The following is a 25,589-nucleotide window of genomic DNA, read 5'->3' as shown; positions in this document are numbered from 1 at the left end:
TGCCTTGGAGAACTGGTGCTTGTAAATGTCAGTTTGGAGCCTGAATACAAGGTCTGAGTAGGCCACTGTAACAGGGCAAAGTAGCAGGTCATCCTGGCCTTGCATTGTGGACCAATCATTAGCAGAACCAAAAGCATTAGTGAGTTATCATGGAATATGCTGAGTTGGAAGGGATCAATCAGACTCTTCGAGCCCTACTCCTGGCTCTGCACAAGACTCTCCAAGAATCACACCATGTGCCTGAGAGCATTGTCTGAATGCTTATTGGACTCTGGCAGGCTTGGTGCTGTGACCCCTAAATTTATAAATAGCAGTCTTAGATGTGTTCCTGTCTCAAAAGGGGAGAAACTACAAAGAAACCTTTTTGCATTATGAAATCCTCTGCCTCTTTTGGGTAGCACGACCTCATTTTACTGTGCAGCTTGTAGCTACCTACACAAGGGAACATTTGTCCTACAGTACATGCAGTACTTAAAGAGAGGTACCTGCTGTCTCTCTCTTTAAATAACAGATCTGACGGCACAGTCTTTTTCCAAAAAGAATTAAGAGTAAAACAATCATATAGCTGGTAAGAGCCCACAAATTTCAAACTGCCTTACAAAATGCTTGAGTCAGGTTTGCCATGTTTATCCTTGATTTACTTGCTGTTTCTTGGGATTGACGTATGCAGTGCGGTAAAGGACATTTTTGTCTCACTAGTCTCAGAAGTTAGATACACTAAGGGATATGCTAACTAGATGCCTCAGAAGTACTGTGGTTAGGGAACAGTTAAAAATCTCTAAAGGACTTGAGCATTTTTTGTTACTCATTGCTAAAAGTATTTTTATTAGGAAAATGCATGGCTGGAAGAAAAAAGAAATACCAATAAGCATTGCTCATTGAGACATGACATGAAAAATAAACTGCCTGGTAGCCAAGATCTGCCTGTGCGCCAATGGTCAACCTTTTTGAAATGCTTGCCTTTTTGACAGTGGCTGTGGTTGAAACTACAGGTATCAGGGGTTTTGTCCTCTTTGTAGGTGTTTACATTTAATATAAAAACCTTACTTGTTTAACTTGGCAGCTTAGGTAGCTTTGCCTCCCCTTCACTCGTGGGGTGCAGAAGGAGAGCAATACACAAGGACATTGGACTGTAGCAGTGAAGAATGGAAAGAGCCCAGGTATTAGGTCAAAATAAGACTAACTTGAACTGTGTGCCTGTGGCAGCAAATCTGAAAAGGTGAAACCTGAACTGTGCAAATCCAGTTTGTAAAGTGTTTGGCAGCAAATGCATAGTTTGGCTCTTCTTTTGCTTAAGTTGGTTACTAAGATCCATTCAATATTTGTATTCCTGAAGCACTGTCTTCCCAGCATCTCTTTTTTGCTCTGGTCGCATGTGGTATGAAACTGAGTAACTCTGCAGAATAAACAGTTTGGCTTGTACACTTCTGTATTGCAGCCTTTGAGATACTCGAGATAGAAGTACATTGTTTATGATCTGTGCAAGTTCAACTGTGATCAAACTGAAAAGTGTCAAGGGTTATGTCAGTGGGTGTAATGTTACAGTAGTTTGAAGCTAATGTGTGATGTACTTCTGGGAGCTATTTTGTGAACCATAAAGAATTTGAGTCAAATAAATGGAAAATGCAACATGTTTACAATGTGGACTGCAGCTGAATTAGATCTCTAACAAAACTACGTTAATTTTGGCCCAGGTTAAATTTACGCTGAATGTTGGGCATTATTAAAAAGTTGCTGTTTGCAAATACAGTAATAGCAATGTCAAAGGCTGAGGGTTTTTCCTGCCATAAAAAAAGGAAGTCCTTATTTGCTCTTCTTGATAGAGCAGTTTTTATGCATATGCCTGAAGTATGCCTGTTTAATATAATGTGAAAGGGGTGTTCTATCATAGTTTAAGCTTAGTGCTAAAAGGCAGAAACACCTTAATGTGTGGTGCAGTTCCCTCTGACACTCTTTGAACTATCATAGAACTCAGAGCCACTGTTTTGTATGGAAAGCCCTTGGTGCTACATCTCTGTGCAGCTTGGTTAATGGTTGCTGGAAAGCAAGCTTCGCTGTGACGTCTCTGCAGTAGTTTATAGCTAAGAGATGAGGTTTTCTAAAACATCTGTTGTAATTTATTTTTAAAAAATTAAACACATAATGAGCTTTGAAGCAATTTAGTCCCTCATATGACGTAAAATTATAGTTATCTGTGGTTATAGAAAGTCCATGATGTAAGTACTTTTTGGTACACAAAAGATTTTAAACTTACTTCCGAAATACAGCTAGCGGGAGCTGCTTTTCTGCTGGAAACTGACTTTCTGGCAGTCTTTAGTGGGCAATCATTTGGCAAAGTGAACAGGGTAAAAAGGTGATAACAGCAACTAGAAATTGCAAGTCGGCTTTCACAAACATTTCTTCTTCATTTTGAGAAATAAGTTGATAACTTGTGTACTAGCTTTCAGATGAGGTTGAGTTTGTTGAAGTAATGACAGGCATAGCTGAGTTAGTAAAATGGTAACAATCAAATCGGTGCTTTACTCATATGTACCTTTTTTTACAGCCTTGTATTAATCAGTTTTCAGGGATCCAAGTAAAAGAATCCAGCAGAACTGTCCCTTTGTTGAGCTTTGAAACAGCAAGTTTTATCCTGATGCACTTAGAAATTGCTTAGATTAAAAAGATTTCCCTGAAGCAATAAATGTAGTATCTTGTATGGTTCTTAATGTGTCTCTTTTTGTATGCCAGCATACTAGAAAAACATATAATTAATGGAAGAGTTGGTTTTAAATTAGGCTTTATTATGATTGCATGGGGACAAGCAGAGGCGCTTGAGAGTATCTTATCAGAATCACTATAGCAACAGCTCACTTCATCATTCCCCATGTGTTTTCTCAGCCTGTGATGCTTTCTATAGAGTATTACTTACATTTATATTCAAACCAAATCATTTTAACCTTAAGTCCAGAAGTATTTGTCACAGAGAGCTGTGTCCTTTACAGTCAATAGTTTGGGAAGATGTTGGGCTTTTTATTATTGTTACTGTTGTGACATGACCTTTTCTTCTTAACTGTTGCTCTTTGAGTGAATTCCAGCTTTATGGTGAAAATAGTATGGATTCTTCATGTATGTGAGAAGAAAATTGGATTCTTCCTGACTGTCTTTTTTTAAAAGGAGTGGGAGAGGTGAAGGGTGGTGGGTGACTATTACCCTGGGAAGAGCAGAAAAATACAAGTATTGTATTCAAAAATCTGTTTTCCGTCCTTGCAGTTTACCTCATCATTCTGTTAAGTCAAAAAGGGGGATTGCTTTATTCATAGTTTGCATTTGAAATAAAACTGAATGTGATATATTTACTTTCTTCATGAAACTAAAGCAGGCATCACCACCTTTTCTTGGTAGCAATGTTCTTTCACCTACAGGTCATGCTGAGGATCCCCAAGTGTCCATTTCTAGTGAGCTAGCTGGTGACCTTCCCTTTAATGTAGAACAAGGAATCATGTTGATACTGTATTTTTAAATGTTAAGATCTTTAGTTTGTAGCTAGATAAGGCCTGTGACTGATGTCATCTTATTTCAGGTTAGGCACACAGAGCATGTTCAACCAAGCTGACACAGAGTAATCCTGATTCGTGTTCTTCTGAGAAGTGAACTTCCATTGGAGTTCTGCCAGAGAGTGCATAGTTCTGAAGTACTTTGAATCTACATCACTAGAGAAGCTTTTTAAGAAACACATTTAACAGCCTCGAAGAGTTTTCCTAGGGACAAAGAGTGTATCGAGTGTATGTTGTTTGAGCCTTGGCTTTGGTTTTTCAGTTTGGTTACGAACTAATTAGAATAAGGGTTTGAGACATTTAAGGTGAGCCTGTGAGATACTAAATTAATCCAGTTGTCTGAAGGATTCCTGCTTTGTGCTTTGCAAATGTTTCCAGAGAGGTTCAAGGCTGCTTGGTGTAACCTGGTGGCAAAAGGTTGGAAGAGCAGCTCCACTGCAGTTCTGTTATGCTTACTGCCTCTGGATGGAAGGACTGATAAATAGTTCAGGTATTTTTCAGGAGTGCCAGTAGCTATAGCAATACTGCAAATACCAATTGCTTCAAACTTTGCCATAGGCTTTCTTTTGTGATGGCTCTTACATCTATTTGTGTATAAGCAAAGCATTTCTTTCATGTTGTGATAAACTGCTTGTCTATTCATACATTATTTTGAAATTTATAAAATTTATCTAGGATTTTGCAACTCTTTGATAGAACTGTTTTTGCTTTCAATGTAGTAAGGCTTGTTCCTTATGTGTTGCTCTCAAAGTTGCCTTAAATTCATCAAAAGGGGGAAGAGCATTTAGTGATTAAAGACAGCAATGGGCAGAAATGCTTGTTGTGTCAGAAATTCAGCTTGTCATTTGTTACTCAACACTAAAAACTGTCAAAATAGATAGGTCAGTAAAGGATAAACTACATCCTAGCTGCTATATGGTGAATGCTATGTGATGTTGTTAGAAAGAGACTTTGTGAAGCTGAGTGAATGTTGTTTTAAGCAATGCAGTAGCTACCCTGAAACTACTGAATAGTGAATTTTCTCCCTTCAGTTATTGGAAGAGGGAAGTTACCCAGGTGATGTCCTCAGTCTTCCTAAATAACTGTAGTATATAATTCTATCCAAAATTTCTCCTCTTCCAGATCTAGTCTTATTACTAAGCTTAAGGGTTAAAAAAAAGGTGAACCTGTAACATTGGAGTGAACAGAAATAAAAGCTGAATATGGTATAACATGAAACAAGACCTGATACTAAAAATATCCTTTAAGTCTCCTGTTCAGCCTTAATGTTTGACTGTGGTACTGCACTGCAGTTTCTCCGTATCTGATCATTTAGGTCTGTTTTGGAGCCATCATCAGACATGCACCAGTGGTGTAAGAGCTCTGTGCAAATCTTGGACAAAAAATGGTGGCATGAAATACGAGTTTATGTGGAGGTGAAGAGACCTTAATTTAGAAGAATTAATTTTAGCATCAAAGCAATCAAGGTAAATTAGTTCAAAATAAAAGATGGGGGAAAGTCAATAAAAATTAAAATAGAAGAGGGGCTGAATGTGGGGTTTTTTTCAGGGAGTCTGCAAACCAATTTTCTGCTTGTGTAAGATTCTGCCTCAGCCTTAGACTGTGCTCTGTTACAGCTGTCGTGTCTAATTTTTTAACCTGTCCTATTACTGCTTTTGTTAATTGATTTCTTATTGTACACATACTTACTTGAGTTTTTTATTTCAATGCAAAAGCAATGTGTTCTCTCTGTTATTTGAGTGTAGGCCGTTAATGCATGAGGTATTTACTATAGGACTGGTAGGTTTACACATGACATTTTTAAAGGATTTACACAAAAAAAAGGTGAAGGCTAAAATGGCAGCAAAGAAGAGATGGAAAAATAAAGTTCTGTTAGTGTTTAAAAGGAAATTTCTGTCAATAACGATTGCTTTTCCAAGACTGTTTTCTTTGACACTGTTGTATGAGCAATGCCTCTGGGTCCATTTAAAATGTAGATGATTTTCCCCAAGGCCTGTGGCTTGAAATGACAAACAAAGGGAGAGTTTTCGATGACAGGCTTCTGGTTTCTAAGCTAAGCTTGCCTGGAATCCATTTGATCATTATGCACTGTAGCTGAAAAAATATGCCTGGGAAGAAAAAAACATGGCAATGGTAAGATGCTTCTCGGCCCTGTATGACTCGTGTAGAATGTGGAGTTGCTCTGGATTCATTCCGTTGAGAGAGCTTCTTCCTGGTTTACAGAGATATTTCATACTATATTTAGAATTTTAAGTGGATGAGAAGAAATCTGGCACTCTTGCTTCCTGATGAAAGCATATGAACATGCAGGCCCATATTTCTCTCTGGTTCTAAAAGAAGAGAGATGGAAGTGTAGGATGTATGATGATTACAAGGTGCTTTCTCATTAGGTCAGGTAAAGGTGGAAAAAGGAAGGGTCTCTTCTTTCTGTTTCACGGGGAGGAGAAAAAATAGTGTCTTGCATAAGGATAGCTTCTGGGAGTACCAGGAATTGGACTGGCCCTTAAGAAAGCCATAGAGTACAAAATGGAACTTGTGATCAGCAAAGAATTGGAACTGATCTGCTGAGCTGGCTTTCCCTCTATACTACCAGGAAGAGCAGAGCAGAGCTCTTCCTCATGGTATGTTATTTCTACAGCGCTTTCTCTTCTGTAATCCAGCAGATTTTCCTTCACCATCTTCCTTATTTGTGACTGTCCCCAAAGCAATGAACTCCCCTCTACCAAACCTAGGGGAAAAAATGCAGACCAGCAAGGGGTTCTGTTTGCTCTCAGGTCTGCTGTATTACTTCCCTTGAGAAGACAGGGTGTGTGAAAGCAGCCCTGGAGTGCATCACCACTTGATGGCACCAAAGAAAGTTGGAAGACTGAAATAAATGAATAGGGCGGGAATTCAGCTTTTCTGCGGTATGTGGGGGCGCCAATATAAATAAGTTACACTTGCTGTAGTAGTACAGCACATCATGAAACACTCTCAGCATCTGTTAAACTTTTTTATTGTTTGGTTTCTTTCACACAGCATGAGCACCCCAGCACTGTTGTAAATAATGAGCAGTGGGGCTTTATGCAGTAACTTAGTAAACTGACAATGTATTCTTAACCCAATGTGCTGGCCTCTTTGTGAGCAAGAGAGTGTACTTGCTTGGCTAGAAATATTCTGGTTGCCTTGTACTGAGGCTGTACACTCCTTGTATCTGTTCCAAGTTATAATCATTTTGCAAGTACAAAGCAACTGTTAGTGAAAATCAAGTTTCTGGAATGCATCATTCGAACGACTTTTCAAAATAAAGAGAATTCTAGAGTAATGCACTGTGTGCTGTTAGATTCACAATGACCTTGGTATTTCAGGATCTCCTTGTATTACAGATATTTCTCTTTTTATTCCCCGCAGAGGCAGATGTTCTCAGTTCAGTGACTGGAAGGATGACCATATTGATTCTTTAGCCATTAACGTTAAAATGTACCAACAGAGAGCTTCCCTAATACTGTTGCAGTTGCTTCTTGTCTTTGCTGAACACATTATAAGAATCTTGGGCATCTCAGGTTTTTATTAGTTCTCAGAAAAATGAGTTTCAGCACCAGGCATCTGCAAGATAACCTTCTGGTCTTTCCATTAAACACACAGCAGTTGCTAGAGGTTTCCTTTATTTAAATCATTCTCAATCCTCTTTTTTCTTTAGTTTTAACTTCCTTCTGTCTTTTCATCTGTCCCTGAACGTATTGCCTTGCTTAATTATATCCTGTTTGCTGAACAAAGAGAAGGAGGAAGATGTTAATGCTTGTCAAAATGATGAGCAACCTCCTCTTTTTCCTGATTCAGTTTCAAATACAAGTGCCTGCCACAATGTTTGGTTGGTTTGTCTAGTTTTAAAAAAAACCCAGATACTCTGTTGGTTTCTCTTCTCGGCTAGTACTATGGAGACAGAGCTTATTCCAGCATTATATGGATCAGAAACAATTAAAGATTGCAGTGTAGTTGCTTCCCTCTCACTTCCAATTCTCCCACCACATAATGGATTAATGGAAGTGTCTAATGCTGAGGGATCTTGTACATACATATATATTGCATTTGTGCACCAGTCCCTTCTCTTCATTCCTGTGCAACTGATTTGTAATTAATTGTTAGAATTAACTAGAAAATTACTTGGTTGAGAAGCTGTTCTGCTTTTCATTTGCATAGCACCTAGGGCAGGTGAAACCTGATCTGAGCATAAAGATCAGCATAAAGATCTTAATAGTAACATACATACAGTAATTAGATCTGAAAGATCCTGTGGTTGTCATACAGACACACACAAAAAAATCAGTCCTGGCCCTATAAAAGCTGATGTGCAGATTTTTATAACATGCCTCTGGATTTTGTGTATATTGGTTCCAGCAATGAGTATTGTTTGAGGATCAGCTTCATTCTGTTTCTAGACCATATTGCATCCCTGCTAGGCCTTTTGCTGTCCAACTTTACTTTGAAACCTAGAAGCTTTCATTACAGTAAGCTGTAGCAATCCAAGGTGCAGGAGGTATTGGAGTGCTCTCTCTCTCTCACTATGATGTACTCAAGAGAATAAATAGAGCTCTGGAAAAAGCTGAATATTCAAATGCATTAAAAACAGCTGGTTGGGGGTTTTTTTTAATTGTTTTTTGAATACTTGCTTTTCATTTGAAAAGACTGTGTCAATAGAAAGCCTAAGTATTTGAGAGCATCAGTGTCATGTTTTTTGAAAGACAAGTCTGTTGTTTTCCACCTGTGAAACAATATTAACCATTTATTGAAACTTTAAAAAATGTTGGCAGCTTTATTGCTGAGTGCTAGTGTTCCAGCTTGACCTTTCTTAAATGGCTGGTGAAAGAATCTGTAGCAATTAGATAATTTTTTAATCAAAATATGATTAAATCCAAATTCCTGTAATTGATACTTCCTGAAAGCATTTGTCCATGATACAGGACTTTAATGGAAGCAAACTTGAACTCCAGTATCTGAGTTCAAAAACTCCCCAGTATTTGAACTCCAGAGGGAAGAAAATGGAATGCGATTACAGCAACAGAATGGATGCTTGTAATTTAATATTCAAAGCATGCTTTTCATTTTCTGTTAAATCCTAATTTAATGGCGTGATTTCATATGCCACTTACAAACACATGTATTTAGACTCTGTAGTTGTTCAGCTTCACTTTTGGCATGGCTGTCTTCTTCATTCTGAAGGCTCTTTAGGCTGTAGTACTTCTCCAGGCTTGGTCATCTGTGTAGCCCTCGGTGATAGACGAGATTTACTGAGGGGGGAAAGAGGGTTGGTGGCCACGTTAATCTGATAAACGTTCTGGAAAGCATGCTCGCTCAGACGGAAGAGTCAACCCTGCCCCTAAATGGTGCTGCAGCTTGGCTTAGGGCTGCAAGCATCTGCACATGAGCCCAGCTCAGTCATCAGTGTTCTTTACAGAAAGTGGCAGTCACTTCTGTGCTGGGGACTGAGATCAGTTTTCATTTGAATTGAGAAAGATTGCATGCATCTCTTCAGAAGGGGTTGTGAAAATCAGCTCAAGACCAAGGCAGCAGGTCCCACCACTGAACTTGTAACTGGTGTTTGAGTGTTTGCCAAAACTAAAGCTCCATGTGCTCTTTGCCACCATTTCTTCCAATACAGTGCAAAGCCCATATATCTGAATAAGGACAAAATGGAAGCAAAAGTATTCAATTTTACAAATTGTTTGAGCACTGGAGTGGGTTGCCTTGGAAGACTGTTGAAGCCATGGCATGAGGTGTCTCAGAATATGTTAAACCAGTGCAGAGGGTCAGGGAAGGGCTCTCCAGCAGAGATTCCCTGTGCATGAGGTATGCCTCACTGATGAAGCATTTCTAAGGCAAATGGAGCATGCAGCAGCCCAGGGATGACCTGTGCTGAGGCATAATGAATTCTTAAGTGGTGAAGTGAGGCATGATTCAGAGAGGGTGGGAGACACCAGATTATACAAGCTCCGAAGTTTCAGATGCAGTTATATTTTTGTGTAATTCTGATACTTGCTGATGTCATCAGTCATATCTCTTTGACAAGATCAGCAATATTATACATCAAAATGTTATACTATACAATCTTACACAATCACAAGCACGAAGTTAAAAAATACTGCAGCGTTCATACCAGTCTCAGTTGGCCTTCATAAATATACCGAACTGGGTTTTTTTGGTATTTATTTCTTCAGGAGAAAAGCAGTAGGCTTTTCTTCTAAAGTGAGAAGTTTAAATATTATGCATCTGTGAAAAGGTCAGATTCCCCTTTGTACATACTATTAATGTATCAAAATTTTCTTTCTCTTACTTGAAAGGGCTATCTGGAGCTCTTTAGAGAGCAGTGATTGACTGCAAAGTCAAACATGGAGAAATTTATGTCTGAGTTCATGATTGGTGTGGTTTTGAAATTCAAAGTTTGTTGATTACAGAATTGGTTTATGTGGTAGCAGAGTCATATTGTCACCCAAACCATTTTGTCATCTTTAGGTTTCGGCATAGCCCAAATTCCTGGTACTTGAGAGACTGGACCATTCACAGCTGGATCAGACAGTGCTTAAAATATGGCGCTCAAGATAAAGCCTTATACACAATAAAAAATAAGGTAAGTTTTACCAAGGAAAAGACACGAATATATTTGATTGGCTTTTTGATTCAAATGTGGCTTGACAGGAATTCCTGTTGCAGCCAGGTCCTGTAGACTGTGGTTTTAAGTTCAGGTTTCTTCGTCAAAATAAAAATTGCTGTTGCACTTGAATTTTAGCTACAGCCTTTCACAGCTTTTAAATACTCTTTTTTCTCAGAAAGCTTTTTGTTTTTAAATAGCGTTGGTGTCCAAAACATGCTAGGTGCGGGGGAGGCATAATAACATGATATGCAATCCCATTCCTGGTCCCAAAGGCTCAGGTAAAATGCCAAAACAAATGCAGTGCATCAGAAGTTGGAGGACCTACATCACAGGTGCCATGCTGATCTCTTGTGTTGCTTGACTGTACGTTGCATCAGTGTGCAGTGCCATGGTTCTGCTCTTTCTGGTGTCTACAGCACTGTGCTTGAGGAGATTTGAACAGCACGTTTGCACACTGAACTTTTTTCCTTCTTTCCTTCAGGTTCACTATGGAATTTTTCCAGATAATTTTACATTTAATATTTTGTTGGATTGCTTTATAAAGCAGAAGAAATATGAAGGTAAGAAAATACATACCAATACTTCATCCTTAGATGTATGCTCTTATATTTACAGAGCTTTTCTTCGAACTAAAAACTTGTAGCCATATTTTTTCTGAATTCATCATGAAACATGACTTCACCTTCCTTTGAAGTATTTTTCTGCATGTTTATTTCTCATTTTTGTTGGGATTTTATTCATTTTGTAGTTTTGAAACTTGTGTGATTCATAGTTTCTGCTGTTAATAATCCTATTCCAAGTGTAAACCATCTTCTTCAGTTACAAGTCTGATGTATGTGCTAATGATATCATAGGAGTTATTAGTGACAATTAAAGTGTTACCAGAATCTAAATATGTGTTGGTATTCATCTTCCATACATTTAGCTGTTCAAAAAGCTATGTATCTAAACTGTGTAGGCTTTCTGTCTGTCACTGGAGCAAGCCAGCTATGCTGAATTGCCATATTGGGGCTACCTTTCATTATTGACTGTTTAAGTGTTTGGATGAGTAATCCTCACATGTTTGATGACAGATATTTAAGATTTTAATTTCACTTCGAGTTTTCTAGTACTGTAGACTTGCAGTAAGCTTTCCTTTGCATAAAGCTCATATAAAACAGATAATTGAGAGGAACTGAAAGATTTTGCTAAATGACAAATTAATACATGTATTTATTTATTTTGAGACACACCCCCATCTTTTAATTCCTCCTTATTTTATCCATATTTCTTTTGTATGTGAAGCTGAAGGCCTTTTTAACAAACTGTCCTTTCTGACGGGGGGTGTCACTGGAGCTCCCTGTAGAGCTCCTCCAGAGCATTGTTTGCTGAGTATAGAGACCACTGTGGGTGATCTGTGACAACATTTCTGCTCCTTTGTACTCTCCTGTCACCCTAAGGCTAGTGAAATTAAGCTGGTCTTCTCTTGTTTGTAATCAAAACACAAGAACAAAGAAATAATTTAAAATTTTTTTTTTTAATCTTAATGACTGAAGAGCTGAGGAAAGAAGAACCAAGTGAAGTGTGTAGAGCTAAGATGATTTTGAGAGCTCCTTGGCTGTATGCTGCTCAACCCATTCTTCCTTCTTGCAGTGTTTGAACAAGCCAAATGAATAAGGCTAATTCTATAGGTGTATTCTAGTTGTAAGAAATGTTTAACTTTCTCCCTAACTATTTCAAAGCATACTACAGCAATAAAATGTCAGTGAACATGGGTGGGTGCAAAAGGGAGATACGTATTGGGAGCTATGCTGATTATGTATTGTTTTCCTCCATAGATGCTATGTCAATAGTAACAGAGATCATGCTCCAAGAAAGTTTTGATGAATTATCAACACAGCTTCTTTCTCTCTATGTTTTATACCAATACCTGGCAACCAAGTCTGGACATACGGTAAACTGACCACACTCAAAATGTGCCTCTGCTTCCAAGTGTTGTGGTGCAGTCAGTTAGACATTCAATCATGAATGTATTTTATTTCCCCTAAGTTTACCTGGGGGGAAAAATACTCCATTTTCCCATTATTTTTGCAACTGCAGAAGAAAGAAAGGAAAGAAGAAATAACAAAGTATGAAACACCCCTTTTGCTCCTTTCTTTGAAAAGGAGGGTGTGTTGGGATTTTTAGATACAATGTATGCCCATTTGAAGGATGTGAATTGATACTTCAGTTCAAAGCAGACTCTATGAATTACCACCAAAAAAACTGTGTCACCTATTGTGTAGGACCCTGTTACGCTGAGTATTGCTCACCCTTAGAGCTTGATAATGGTGATGTTGCAGAATTATAAAGCATTTTTACTAGGTTTTTTAGTACCCCATTTGGCTTTGGGTCTATTGTTTCTTACACATATTTGTTTTAAAATTAAATTTGTTACATTTCTCCTGTCTCCAAGGATTATGGGTTTGTTATTTACAGCTTGCTTGCTTGAGGCCAAAATGACAGTTCAGGGTCTTGGAAGTGGCATTATTCTTCTACCTTTTCAGAAGGGGCTCAGTCAGTAAAGGGCTCTGCCATGATTTCTGTAGGAAGCTATTTTTCATATAGTTTAGCACAAGCCTTCAATAGCATGTTGTCATCTCTAAGGGAAATGCTTGAAGCCTCTGTGTTACATGAAGCATCTTCCAAAATGCATTTTACAGATGCCTTCAGGTTTTATCCAGCTGGGTTGTAATTTCAGTTTTCACCATAGAAGAGAAAAGTGCATTTACCGTATTGGAGTCTCTTCATTCCCTAGAAATCAAGTATGCTTAGTCACTTGTATGTGAAAAGCAAAGGGATGAAAATCTCATTTTTCCATTGTGTTTGTCCATGTTTGCATATCCTTACTGCAGAGATAAACATTTGTCAGTATGTGTAGTGTTTTGTGAAAGCTGAATGTGCAAGCAAGGGTGGTGTGAACATAAGACATGTTTAAGGCAAGCTTATTTGTATAGCTGTGACTTATTTAATATGCATTTTGGAGTAATCCCATCCAAATACAGCAATGAAATAATATTTTTATTTGTATACACCATTGAAAGTACCATTCAATGCCTCATAATGCTCAGCACTAGTTTTCTGTGTTTGATTTAAGAGGTAGGGGTAGACATAGTAAGGAAAACTTCCGTGCAACATTTCAACCACTCACATTTTACAGTCCTCTGGAAAGAGGGTTGTTCCTCAGTACAATTTGTACTGTTCCTCAGGACAGAGATACTGTAACTGAACACTGGACATGTTTAATGATTCTTTATTGCTAAGATGTGATGAAAGTTTGCATGCTGTCTTTGCTGCCATTTAGTGTTTGTGTTTGTTAAGGAGCACATACTTAGTTTATACATTATTTGCAGTGGGAAGAAGAGAGAAATCTTGGAGCATCGCTGTTGCTTACGGGTCTAAAGCAAAGTAACACTGTGGGTTTTAGTTCCCAGCTCTATGGCTATGCATTCCTTGGTAAGTTTTACCTCCCTCATTGTCAGCTGTTCCCTCTTGTCTTCAGTGGCTGAATTAGATTGGCATCTTTGCTTTATTAAAATGTAATCAAGGAGAAGGCAAAGGGAAAAAAAAGAGATAGTGGAAGGACAGTTTCAGAGTTACAAGTGAACCTGTTTGGTAAGCGTGGAGGGTAGAACTGATTTTAATTTGATTCATCAGTCAGCTTCAGAACCAACTTTAGGGCTGCCTGCAGGCTTGGGTTAGATTCTGAAAGGGAGACAATATTCTTAAATAACAGTGGGATTGGTTTGTTGGTTGACCAACAGATTTTTTAAAAATACCCTAAAGTACAGATTTCCATGACACAAATTTAAGGTTATGGACAATAGACTCTTTTTTCTGGTTAGTGAGTGTCTTAAAATAATCTTTAAACCTTAGGAAGATGGAAGAGCACAGCTTGGAAAACACTATGTTTAGAACTTTTACTAGTCACTGTAAAGTGAATGTTTGGGTTGTGAACAGCAGATAGCAGTGCCTTTATCCTGTATCTGTTAAGAAGTCTTCACTGTAGATAATTTGCTATATAGTATTAAAGAGAAGTTAGAACAGAGTATATTCAGAATCGAAGGGAAGGGAAATGGGCAAACAATTACTGAATTTCCTCTGAATATTTATTGGAATATAGTACAGATAGGTTTTGTTCTTCTTTACAAAATGATTATTTACTAGAAAGTAAGTAATCAACTATATATTGTTAATTTTTGTTTCATTACTGCATTATTGAGGGTAATAAAAAGTGAATTTGTTCTTAAAATGTCCCCTCAAAATATGATGTGTGGTGGCAGAATTAGGATGCTGATTTGCATTTATCATGACTGTAAACCAAAAATCTCATTTTCAGTCAAAAAGGGGGATAAATGTGAAAACTAATTTGAAAGCAGGTTTTTTCATAGTGCTGTAATTTGTAATCCAGTGGAGATACTGATACGAGTGGGGACTTTGCCATCCAGTTGGCATTCAGTTTGGAGAGTTTTAAATGTCATATAGATTGGTGGAGTAGTGGCTGTACTTCAAAAATGCACTTCACTCTTGTCTGAAAGCAATAGTGCTTGTTCCATGACATTGACATTCAGTGGATCAAAAGCTATTTACTGTTATGTCACATATTCCAAAGCCTTGCCAACACTAATGGAACTGACCTCTGAGAGAGTAAAAGATGTCTATGGGTACAGAGTGGCCTCAAGCACCTCAGCTGTTTTAATTTAGCCATGGTCCATAGGCTTTGTCTGTGCACTTATTACCTTGCTTTTCCTAAACTATTCTCTTCCATATAAAGAAGGTGTCTTTCATAGTTTTGTGTCATTATAGCCAGAGTGCAAATTGGATTGAGAGCTTGGACACAACTCCTGTAAGCTGCACTTGAAGAAGTATTATCTGTTATGCTGACAATAGCAAAATCAAAGCCTAAGAGTGACAATCATTGTAAATTGCACCAACTACAATGTTACGTGCATTTCCTCTATTATGTCATGGAGTTGCATGTTCTCAAGTAATTACTATCAGAAGAAAAGCCACATTGTAAGTGGTGCAGTACATCACAGGTCCTGCTAAAATCAATGAACACCTTGTTCACAGATTGTCTTAAATCAAGAATCCTTTTTGGCAGGTGTCCCATATTTTCTCTTAGGAAGCCTCAGCAGAAACTAAGCGTAGCCATAACATGTGCTATTATGGGTGAGTAAACCCTAGAGGCCACAGAGGTAAATCCAGAGAATCAGATTTAGTGCACACATGCTCCACAGTTAGCTGAAAGCTAAGGAGACATTTGTCTGAGATCTTCAGACATCCTTTTACAAGCTGCTGTTACAAAGCCAGACAACCAGAAAACCTGGCCACTTACTCTCATTTCCATCTCGGCAAAATTTATGGGTGAGGGGGAATGGGGAGGTACTAGAAACATGCACATAATTATGTGAAGTTGAGCAAAAAGAAGGCACCTTAATAAAATAAGGCAGTGGAAATTCTACCAGAGCAACTCTGTAGAATTGTGTTGTTTTTACAACAGAAGCCAAGACACTTGCTGTCACTTCTAGAAACCAGAGCCAACTGATACTGGTTTGTTTAAGACTCAGATGTTGAAGCACTAATGGTAAAGTGTGTTTTTTTCACAGGGAAGGTGGAGTTGACCAAAGGATTAAGAGCTGTATACAATCTAATGCCGCTGATGTGGACACCTGGATATTTGAATAGAGCCTTGCAAGTGATGGAGAATGTGGCTTCGTTGTCAGGGGACATCAAAGTCTGTAAAGAGGCTGTAAGTATAAAGGCTATAACCCACTGAACAAGTGGAATTTCATATAAAACAAACTTCAGTAAAACCTGTGAATTCTGTGCCTTGTTAATGAAAAGATGCCCTGCAAACTTCAGAGGCCTTTACAAGACAGGAGAAGTAATGTTCAGAACAGAACCACTGCTTCAGGTGATGAGCCAGTGATAATGTCTACTGGCATGTCCTTGGTGATAAAGGACACTTGGTGATGAGTGTGTGTGTTATTGCCACAGACCATTTAAGTATGTTTTCTAAGCCTTGCCCTCTCTTTAGAGACACCTGGGTCTGTGTCACAAGAATCACGTGCCTGTGGGTATGGGAAGACACCTTTGTTTCTCAAGTTTTTGAAACCACTCAGAGACATATTTCTTAGCAGTAAGGATGAACTATCATGTCATCTTACTCTCATGGCTGATTGTATGTGTTCTGTGCCCTCAGATGATGTCCTGAGTGGTACTGGTCCAAAAAGCCAACAGAGTGATTTCTAGAAGGTTTGTACTGCCCTCAGTCAGGGAGGATGGATAGATTCAGTCCATTTATAAGGTCAGCACTAACTAATGGACTTGGGGCTTAGGAGTGCTGTGGGGAATCAGGCTGATCCTGGAATCAGACAGCTTAGGAGTGACTTAGGATGTCACTACGACATGGGCTGGAGCATAGAAACATCACTGAAGCCTCTCCTTTTCTTGGTACTTTTTCCTGAAGGTGTCTCTGGTGATGGGAGCCTCCCTTTTGCTCATGTCACTACTAAGCTTGCAGTCTCCCCTGACAGACAAAAGTCCAGGGTACTGCTCAGCAGGTACTCCTACCTATTGCTCTGTTTTTTGAAGCTTCTCAGTGTAATATTGGACAGTACAAGACAGGTCACATCTGCAACTTCTACCATTTTAAGTTACCACTTTGGGTGTGTGGTTTTGGAGATATCTTTCTTACTCTTTAAGTCTGAAGAACTTAGCTTAATACACTGGTGATTTTTTCTGCTTACAAACCCTAGAAAACTTAAGGAACTCCTCATCTTGTTCTGGGTTGTAGATGAACATCCCGGTGTTGAAACAAGGCTGTATCTGTCTGTGATGCAACAGGTCCATAGAAGATCCTATCCATCTGCATACTGATACTCTAAAAATAGTAAATACTAGTAATACCTAGAAATGCTATCTATATAGGGTATGTTTTACTTTGTTCCGGGAACAACTAAGAACTTGTAAAAGAAAGTTCTTGCTGATTCTTTACTAATGCTGCGTCTCGATACATATCCAGTAGTAGAGCCCAAAAAAGCAATGGAATGACTGTGAGAGCCACACACTTCAAGATCAAAAGCACAGTACAAAATTCTTCCAAGATTGTCTCATTTCCTTTTAGAATTTGGTTTTCTGTTTCACATATACAGAAGTAATCTCAAATTATAAGGTAATTCATGAAGTTTTTGAATACATGACAGTTGTGTTACTTAAATTGTATTTCCAAACTCTTTTTTCTAACCATGACAAATGTGATTGTTCAGCTTGATGCCCTGGAGACCATTTTACAGTCTGTCCTTGAAGCCAAATCTGATCCAGAATCTGCTGAACAAGCCAAGAAATTAGAGCAGAAGTCACAATGTGCAGAGTCAGAAGAAACAGAGCAGTCTAAAGTACCTGAGTACTACAGCCGATTCAAGGTAAGACAGTTTAATTTATCTGAATATTCTAAGCTGTGGTAGATCTCTGTGATACATACTAGAAAATATAAATGCTGATTTACTATGGCTAGTAGACTGGCACCCCTTCAGTGCATCAGGAGTTCTGTTTGGCATTTTTGAAACTGATGTCACCTTGCATTTTCACTTCTCCAAACAGGAAACAGTAGCCTACAAAGACATAAAAGCTCAAGGCCACTTGTATTTAGTCTGTCTGCTGGAATTTTATCTTCACTTTTCATACATCAAGATGATAACTCCAGTCTTATTTGCAAAAGTGATATGTCATTAGAGACCCATTATTTGACGTTGTGTGGGGTCTTGCTCATTAAAATAAACTGTAATAGGTGTGAGACTACCCTGAATTTATTGTCCATTTGTGTACATTATAATTATGTATAACAGTAAGAAACACAAAAAGCTGTTCATTAGAGCACATCTATATAATGAGTGCATTTTATTTGATCATGTCGTAGCTATAAATTAGCTAAATGAGCTAATTTTTTTAATCATCTCTGATTTGTGCTGTGGTAAAAATCGAGTACTTCAGGTTGAAACTCATCTGGCTTATAGTTCCAGGAGCAGTACTCTTTCCATAGCCCATCAGTTTCCATTGTTGCTATCACCTGGATGGCTGCGACCTTGAACAGTTGTGCTGGATACAGACTGTTCTAAAGAAATTTCAAAAGTTTAAAGACTAGTAGCCTGTGGTTTCAACTCACACACACACACTTCTTGCTTTAATTTTTACTTATATAACTTTGCTACTTATCTTTAGATATTAAGATTTTGTTGCAGGCAGTTAAAACTTTTTAATTGAGGTGTTTGGGAATCAGTGGGTGCTCAGCATATGGTAATTAATGCCTGGATGAATTACAGTGAATTAGGTAAACACAAGTGTCCTTTGAAGGAGGGAGTGAGACATTTTATGTGTCTCATTGTCTATGCATTATCTAGCCTTGGGGAAAATAATGCAGTGTGTTCAAAATGAGGTCTGAATATCAAATTGGGGACTAGTGCCAAGAGTGTGGTTTTCTTCTCAGCTCAACCTTTCCACAAATTCCATAATTAGCCCAATTCAGACATTCCCTGGTGTGGCAGTGAGTGACTTTTGGCCAAAAAACTAGTCCCAGTGTTTAAGATCTGACCAGGAAAGTCTGAATATGAGAAAGACGTAGCCCCTATGTGGCATCTAGGCATCCAACAGTAATTGTATGTCATTAAGCCAAAATTCCTGGTTGTCTGAATGAGAAAAGGAGCTCTTGAGTCAGGATGCCATTTCAGCTAAGCCTGAAGGAGTTCCTAGATTGTTCTCTCAAATCCATTAGGCCAGCAATAGCCACTCTTCCCAGTTGAGCCCTGGGACACCTACAGGTGTAGTTCACAGGGCAGAGTAGCACACTAGAAATCCATACAAGTGTGAGGGAAGGTGGCAGCTCTGAATCAACCTGATTATGTGTGCCTTCCCAGCTGCTGTCCCAGCACAGATGATCTCCCTCTTCTGTGTAACCCCAGCACAGGGTTTGCACTTCTGCTGCTAAAAACAATTCAGTTGCGCTTTGTCCAGCCCTGCATTAATTAGCCAGTACATCCAAGTCTTTCTGCTTGAGCTCAAAACCAATTGCTTCTTCCTTCTGCACTCCCAGTTCTGTTTCACAAATCATACACCACAATACAAGGAAAAGCATATGGATTTGCTCCAGATATACACGTGCTCCTCCATGGTACTCCATGGAATGGCTTCTGTGTCTGATACCAACCTTCAGAACAACCGTTTGTGGAAGTACCTGAAAAAGGCATGGAAGTCTAACAGATGTGGATACTTGTCCTTTACTTCCACTAAAACAAACAGGACTTGAGGGCATTTGGCTCTTTCCAGAAAAACCCGTTAGAGTTGTAATCTAGACTCTTGACACTCATTTGTATTGTAATTACCTGTTTTCAGATCCTGTATGCTGGGGCTTACTGCTCAGTATAGCATTCCTCAGGCAATTCTTTCCATCTGTGTCAATGATCAGTAGGCAGCAAACATTTTATCACATAAATGCTGGGAACACCTTCTCTAAAAGCAGTGCACCTTCCCTAACTTGTCTGCATGCAGAGCCCTGGAGACTGCTTATGAAAATCATGATTTAGCCATTTAAGAATGTGCCCTTTTGGTACCTGCGGGACATAAAACCTGCTGCTTTCCTAAATCAGTATTACTAATGTATAAGAGAAGAGCAGGAAGTATTCCAGGATACCACTGATACCAGTAAATGGCTTGGGAGACAAGACCTGCTAGTTTACAGTTTATTGCCTTTCTGTAGTTCAATTTCCTGTTTTTATGTTCAGCCCCTTTTCACCACATTCTTGGTAGAGTTTAATGGGAAGTGTGTGAATGATCTAAACTAGTTACATTTAAACTATGTATCTAATCTGTAACATGAGCATAGCCGTCAAGTTTCTTCCCCAAACGTAAGTTGTACAGTCTCTTCAGTTTTCTCACTGATGCCTTTTGTACTTACTGATCTCAAATACAATGGAGACTAATACACCTAAATAAGTTTATTGAGTTTGGTTTTAGTCCATTAGCCTTGAAGACATTGACTTTGTTTTCATTCTTTATCATAAAATCAAAAAGCAGACAGAACCAAACACCCAAGCCCCTCAGACCTGCATGTCTAGCATTTTAAAGAGTCTTTAATCTGCTGTCTGTCCAGTTTAGACCTCCAAAGTAAAACACAACAAAGCCTGCAGTTGTGTTGGCTAAGGGAGGGAGAAGAGTAGAGGCCTCAGAGGGGACATAATAGCTTCCTGCCTAAGAACAAGTCAGAGCCTCCAGATGGGAGCTGAGTGGAAGTGCCCATGCAGATTATTGCTGGCATGAGCTCGGGTAAGAAGAACACTGCGGACCAGCTGCACAGTGCATAAACTTCCAGTGATAACTGGAAGTCTGGGTATCTGCATGGCTCTAGAACTGCATTTTGTTGGGAGGAGAACAATCCACACATCTTCTTTCCATTATCCTGCAATGCAAAACAAGAAGTTCAATCATTCAAATGAAAAACGTATGGATGTACCTTTCATTAGAACACATACTTATTTTAAATATTTTTGCAAATGCTGGGCTGAGTAAAATGTTTTATTTAAAAGAAGTTGGGAAAATGTGTTTTTATCTAGTGAGTGAACAAGGGATAAAGAATTTTCCAGTGCTGTATCATCTCCTTGGTTGTGTATCTGCACTTTCAAGGCAATTAATCAGACTGTTAGGGAGCCATCAGGCTAAAGATTACAGAAAGCCAGAAATAGGATCGCTGGGTGATTCATCATCTTAAGTGAATTAACATTTTTATGCTGCAGGAAATCCAGATAAGTAAAGCTCAAGAAAGAAAACCGGAGTTTCTTACTGAAGCTTTGCTCTTAGTTTTAGTGTAGAATATCCCTGAAAAAATATCCCTTGCTGTAACAGTGTTGCATAATCTATGCAAGTGTAGTCACACCTCAGACACAGGAAGAAAAACTATGGGAGCTACTTACTTTGCTGTTAGAAAGAGAACATGTGAAATGAGTGAACCTGTTGGGAGGGATGCTGATGCAGGCAGTGTGGATGAAATCGTGCAACTGGTTTTGAGGCAAGACACAAAGCCAAAGTTTTTTGTTTCTATTCATTGTGGTTGACTAGTCAGCTGATCTTTGTTAATACCAGATAACTGAACTTGGAAAAAGAAGAGAACTCGAGTAGTTAACGAAAATGAAATTTCATTGGTTCGGTTTTATTGCTAAGAAGAAGAATGGTCTAGAGGTTAGCATTTCAAGAAATGGTAGCAGCTACCACAGCTGAAACACTTTCCTGTGAGTTACCTGGCCTGTGCAGCAGCAGCAGCAGCAGCAATAATAATAATAATAATAATAATAATAATAATTCAATCAGTGATATGTTGGTTATAGAGAAGTATTTTGTGTCTGATTGTTTCGTGATTGACTGGCTTTCTCCTTGACACTCCCTACCAAATCTCTTTTTTTCTGACAGGAGCTGTACTCCAAGCTGCATTCACTTGGCAAGGTTGAATCTGAAAGCCTGTTAACCCTGACCACCCAACTTGTCAAGGAAAAACTGCCAGAATGTGAAGCAGAAGACATTGCAAAACATGAGCAGAACCTGAAGAAGTGGGAAGAACTACAAGTACTTCTCATTGAGAGAGAAAGAGAGATGAGAGAACAGGCTAAGCAGGAAATGGAAGCTAGGAAGCTAGCTAAAGCATCTTAAAGCATCTGCGTAGTACTGGAACTAGGAATGCAGTGGTATGCATTCCTCTGTCAGTGAACTGAAGTGCTCACCATTATTAATATTTCACTTCAATCATGCTGCAGGTGTGACTGCTGTATGGAAATTAAGCATCCCACTTTGCCTGTTTCCTGAAGTAAAGCACATGTGATTCAGAAATCTTCATCCTGTATATGATGTATTTTCCTTCTACCACCAGCTGGGCAAGAGATGGGATAGGGACAATACAAAGAAACAAAGCCATAAGGGGTAGCTTGCCTGTTATGAAAGGTCTAGAGGGTGGAAGGAACAAAAGAAAAGGGAAGAATTTCAAATGCAAGTTGTTTCAGTAGGAGTTTCTCACAGGAAAGAATGTCTTTGCTACTCTGAACTTCAGACACTTAAGAGGATTAACATATGTTGATTGGGTTTTTTTCTTTTTCCTAACCCATTTGGAAAATTCAGGCTACTATGCATGGAGTTGAAAGCCTAACTTTAGGTCATTTTTAAAACTACTGAAGAGTTTCAGCCTAGTGAGTTAGCACTTGTACATTCAGTCAGATGTGTCTTTACTGTAAGGATGTTAGAAATTTCTGAATTTACTGGTGCTGTTTCGCTCCTTTTCTAAAGTCACTAGAGAAACATGTGCAATTACCTCGGCACACACCAAGGAGCCTCATACTGCAGTGCACTTTCCTTTTATATTCTAGGCACTGTTTCATGGAGTTTTTGACCTAATTCCCTTCACGGTCCCATGCCCCGTTCTTCAGATCACTGAAACAATGTAGCTATTCACAGGAGCACAAGGAAATGGCAAGGGAGGAAAGAATCATAGTGCATTGATTATGGTTGTGATGCATCATCATCCTTCCCTTCATACATTCCCACTGAATCTTGTCAGCTACAGCTAGCAGCTTTTTGCAGTGTTTAGTGGGACAAGGTCCTTTAAAACAGGGAGACCTGAGCAACAGCCCTGCTGTAATTGCAGTTTGTTAGGGCACCGGCACTATTGTCTCTGTGCTTTACCACAGGGTCTAAATAAGCATTTTGAGTTTTATTGTGCATCTATCTAGTTTTGCAGTGATAAAACTCAAATCACAAACCAACTGTAAATCCAGTGAGAACATGCTGCAGACATGTGAACTTGTTTTAAGTGTAGGAAAGCATACATGAAATACACCAGATGCCTTTCTTAGAATTCCCAGCAAACACAATCAGAGCCTGACTGCTCTTTCATGTCCAAGAAACTTTACCCCATCTTGTCAGCAAGTCCCACAGTTTCTCCCATAGACCAATAAGAGAGTGCTGTTTCCAGCCAGGTAAGTGGATGATTTTGTGGCTTGTCTAGCAGTGGACTTTCCTGGACAACTTCTGAGGAAAGGCTCCTGAATTTTTTTTTCTCTTTCTTGGTCTAAATGCTTTCTGATTACTAGGAGAAGTTAGAGAGCCTTGAGGAAGAGTAGAAGGCCAAATACACTCTTAAGAACAATTTCCTTAAAACTGGTGGTTTTAAAGAGGTCACAGTCACTCCTGATTGAGACACAGGAGAATGTAGTGTCCCTTCCCTGCCCACATATTTCAGTTCTTTAGTTTCAGAACATGGGTTGTAGCTACAGAGGTTCATGATCACTCCTGCATCCAAAGTCCTGAATGGTCTTCTCTCTACAGGCATCAGGTGTTGGGATCTTCACTGCACTATAATTTTACACATTTCTCCTTGGTTGTTGTTGGCCTCTTGGCAGCACAAGGAGCCTGTTTCTGGCTGCATCTCCACTCTCCCTCCCTCAGCCTGCTGGTAGATACACTAGGCTGCTAATGCTAATTGAGCTCCAGCAAGCTGCCAGCTGCTATGTCCCCGCTGTCTCACAGGCTTGGCTTCACTTCCCCCACAACGACCCCCCTTTCCATTTATTTAGACTTAACTATTACAGCAACAGGAGAAAAAAAAATCGTCCTGTGAGCTCTTGAGTAGCCTGCTTGTGAATATTGTAGGTTCCCTCTTTGTTTTACTCCAGGCATGTGGATTGGAATCCTCTGACCGCAGTTCAAGGCGTAAACTTAAACCAGTAGATACAACCTTTCTCTGCCTTTTCCCCAGTCTCCTCCCATATTGCCCTCTGCCCTTGGCAGAAGGGGGTTTCTTTGCCACATGCTTTGCAGGCAAATCAGATGCGTGGGGCCAGATGAAGGACACCAAACCCAAGACCTGCAGCAGGGGATCCAGATTATTTGTGACATAAGCCAAATTTTTTGACAAGCCCTCTCATTTATCTGTCCCTTTGGTATCACCCTGAGTGAGAAGGCACTTTTGACACTTGCACCAGCTGGACCAGCTGCACACGAGGGACCTTCTTCCCCTTAGGCCCCGGCTAAGTATTTCTCCATGGTTCAGTAGCTACTGTCTTGCTCCGCCCCACCCCAGGTTTCACTGTGGTCTCAACAGCAACCAGTTTCTAAAGTTTTGTGTAGCCAAACTGTTTTCACACCTAGCAAATCCTCACGTTTCCAATACACATACATGCACCCTCCTGAATTCTCCAGAAATCCTCTCTGCTGCTTCGTTTTTGATCTCAGCTGTGATCCTCTTCAAGTTCCTCCGATGTACCAGCTCACATTTATTTGTTCCCCTTCTCCGAGGAAGCTAGCCATGTCTCTGCCCTGCATCCAGATCTCAGTGGTGCAAGCAGCTTGGGCTGCTCAGGCACCCTGAGGTTTGAGGACCCTGGATAGAGCTGAATCTCAAGAGATTCAAATCATGTATTAGCAAATGAAGCTTGAGCAGAGGGAGGAAGGTACTCTCCTCCTTGGTGCTCTCTCGTACCTGCTGGCTTTGAGCAAGGTCAGCAGTAAGGTGGACAAATTGTGAGACAGGATAATTCAGAGACCTGTTCAGGCAGGTGCTCATCTTCCTCAGGAGGACACATGCAGTAGCTGTGTACCAAATGCAACAGCATGAAAAATCAACAGAATGTCAACTAACCTGGCTTAATTTACCTGCTTTTCTCCTTCCCACTCCAGGAAAACTCACACTTGATTATTTGCCCCCTTGCATAAATCATGTTGCACACAGCACCTGTTTTTTACCTGCTTGCTGGTAACTCTTAAATAAGAAGTTTGAAGAACCCTTGTAGCTGCACCTAGGAGTGAAACTGGGCCCCAAGTAGTCAAAAGCCCAGCTGCCTGAGGCCGTGTGTGCTCTGCTGTGTTTGCCATCGCCTGCTGTGATGCAGCTGTCCACATTTAGAAGGAGGAGGGGCGGGGAAGTCGTACACCCGCTTTTGATCTGTTGCTGTTTAAATGTGAGCTCTGATGCTAAGGGAAGAATGTGGATGTGTATATATATATGCATATAAAAAAATAGCTTTGTGCTCTACAAACACAAAAAGCTCTGAGTTCATCCAGCCTTGCTCCCTGGTACTTGATTTGGCATTTGATGCAAGCTCACAACCCAATAAGCACTTTCTCACTAGGAAGCTCTCAAGCTTTTTGAAGCATTTCTGGTTCTTGCTGTTCTGTTTCAGACAGCTGTCTAGACCTTTCTGTATGTGAATAGGGCTGGCTAAATATTTCCTGGAGGGGACAGACCAAAGTCTTTCTTAGTAGTAACACTAGCTCATATTTTTGAACACTCTCCTAGAAATGTTCCTTCACATCCTGTTTTCGTTTGACTACAGCTGTGATTAGGATTAAAGCTATTGCAGTTTCTCCCTTGTCAG

At 39.5% G+C, this 25,589-nt stretch overlaps 1 protein-coding gene across 3 annotated transcripts in view; it reads left to right on the top strand.

Annotated features, from left to right (window-relative positions):
- The window catches only part of MRPS27 (mitochondrial ribosomal protein S27), a 43,684-nt gene extending 21,625 nt beyond the window's left edge, over positions 1-22,059 (top strand). For all 3 annotated transcript variants that reach the window (XM_032095484.1, XM_032095485.1, XM_032095486.1), the window contains 7 exons: positions 10,026-10,140; positions 10,646-10,724; positions 11,982-12,097; positions 13,536-13,638; positions 15,792-15,934; positions 17,454-17,609; positions 21,640-22,059. In XM_032095484.1, the coding sequence (XP_031951375.1) occupies positions 10,026-10,140; positions 10,646-10,724; positions 11,982-12,097; positions 13,536-13,638; positions 15,792-15,934; positions 17,454-17,609; positions 21,640-21,876 (949 nt within the window). In that variant the 3' untranslated portion in view covers positions 21,877-22,059. The remainder of the gene's footprint in view (positions 1-10,025; positions 10,141-10,645; positions 10,725-11,981; positions 12,098-13,535; positions 13,639-15,791; positions 15,935-17,453; positions 17,610-21,639) is intronic.
- The last annotated feature ends 3,530 nt before the right edge of the window (positions 22,060-25,589 follow it).

This window comes from Corvus moneduloides, chromosome Z (genome assembly GCF_009650955.1).
Source record: "Corvus moneduloides isolate bCorMon1 chromosome Z, bCorMon1.pri, whole genome shotgun sequence".
NCBI classification, from domain to species: domain Eukaryota; kingdom Metazoa; phylum Chordata; class Aves; order Passeriformes; family Corvidae; genus Corvus; species Corvus moneduloides.
Note: the sequence above shows the minus strand (reverse complement) of the source record. Positions and strands in the feature narration are given on the sequence as shown.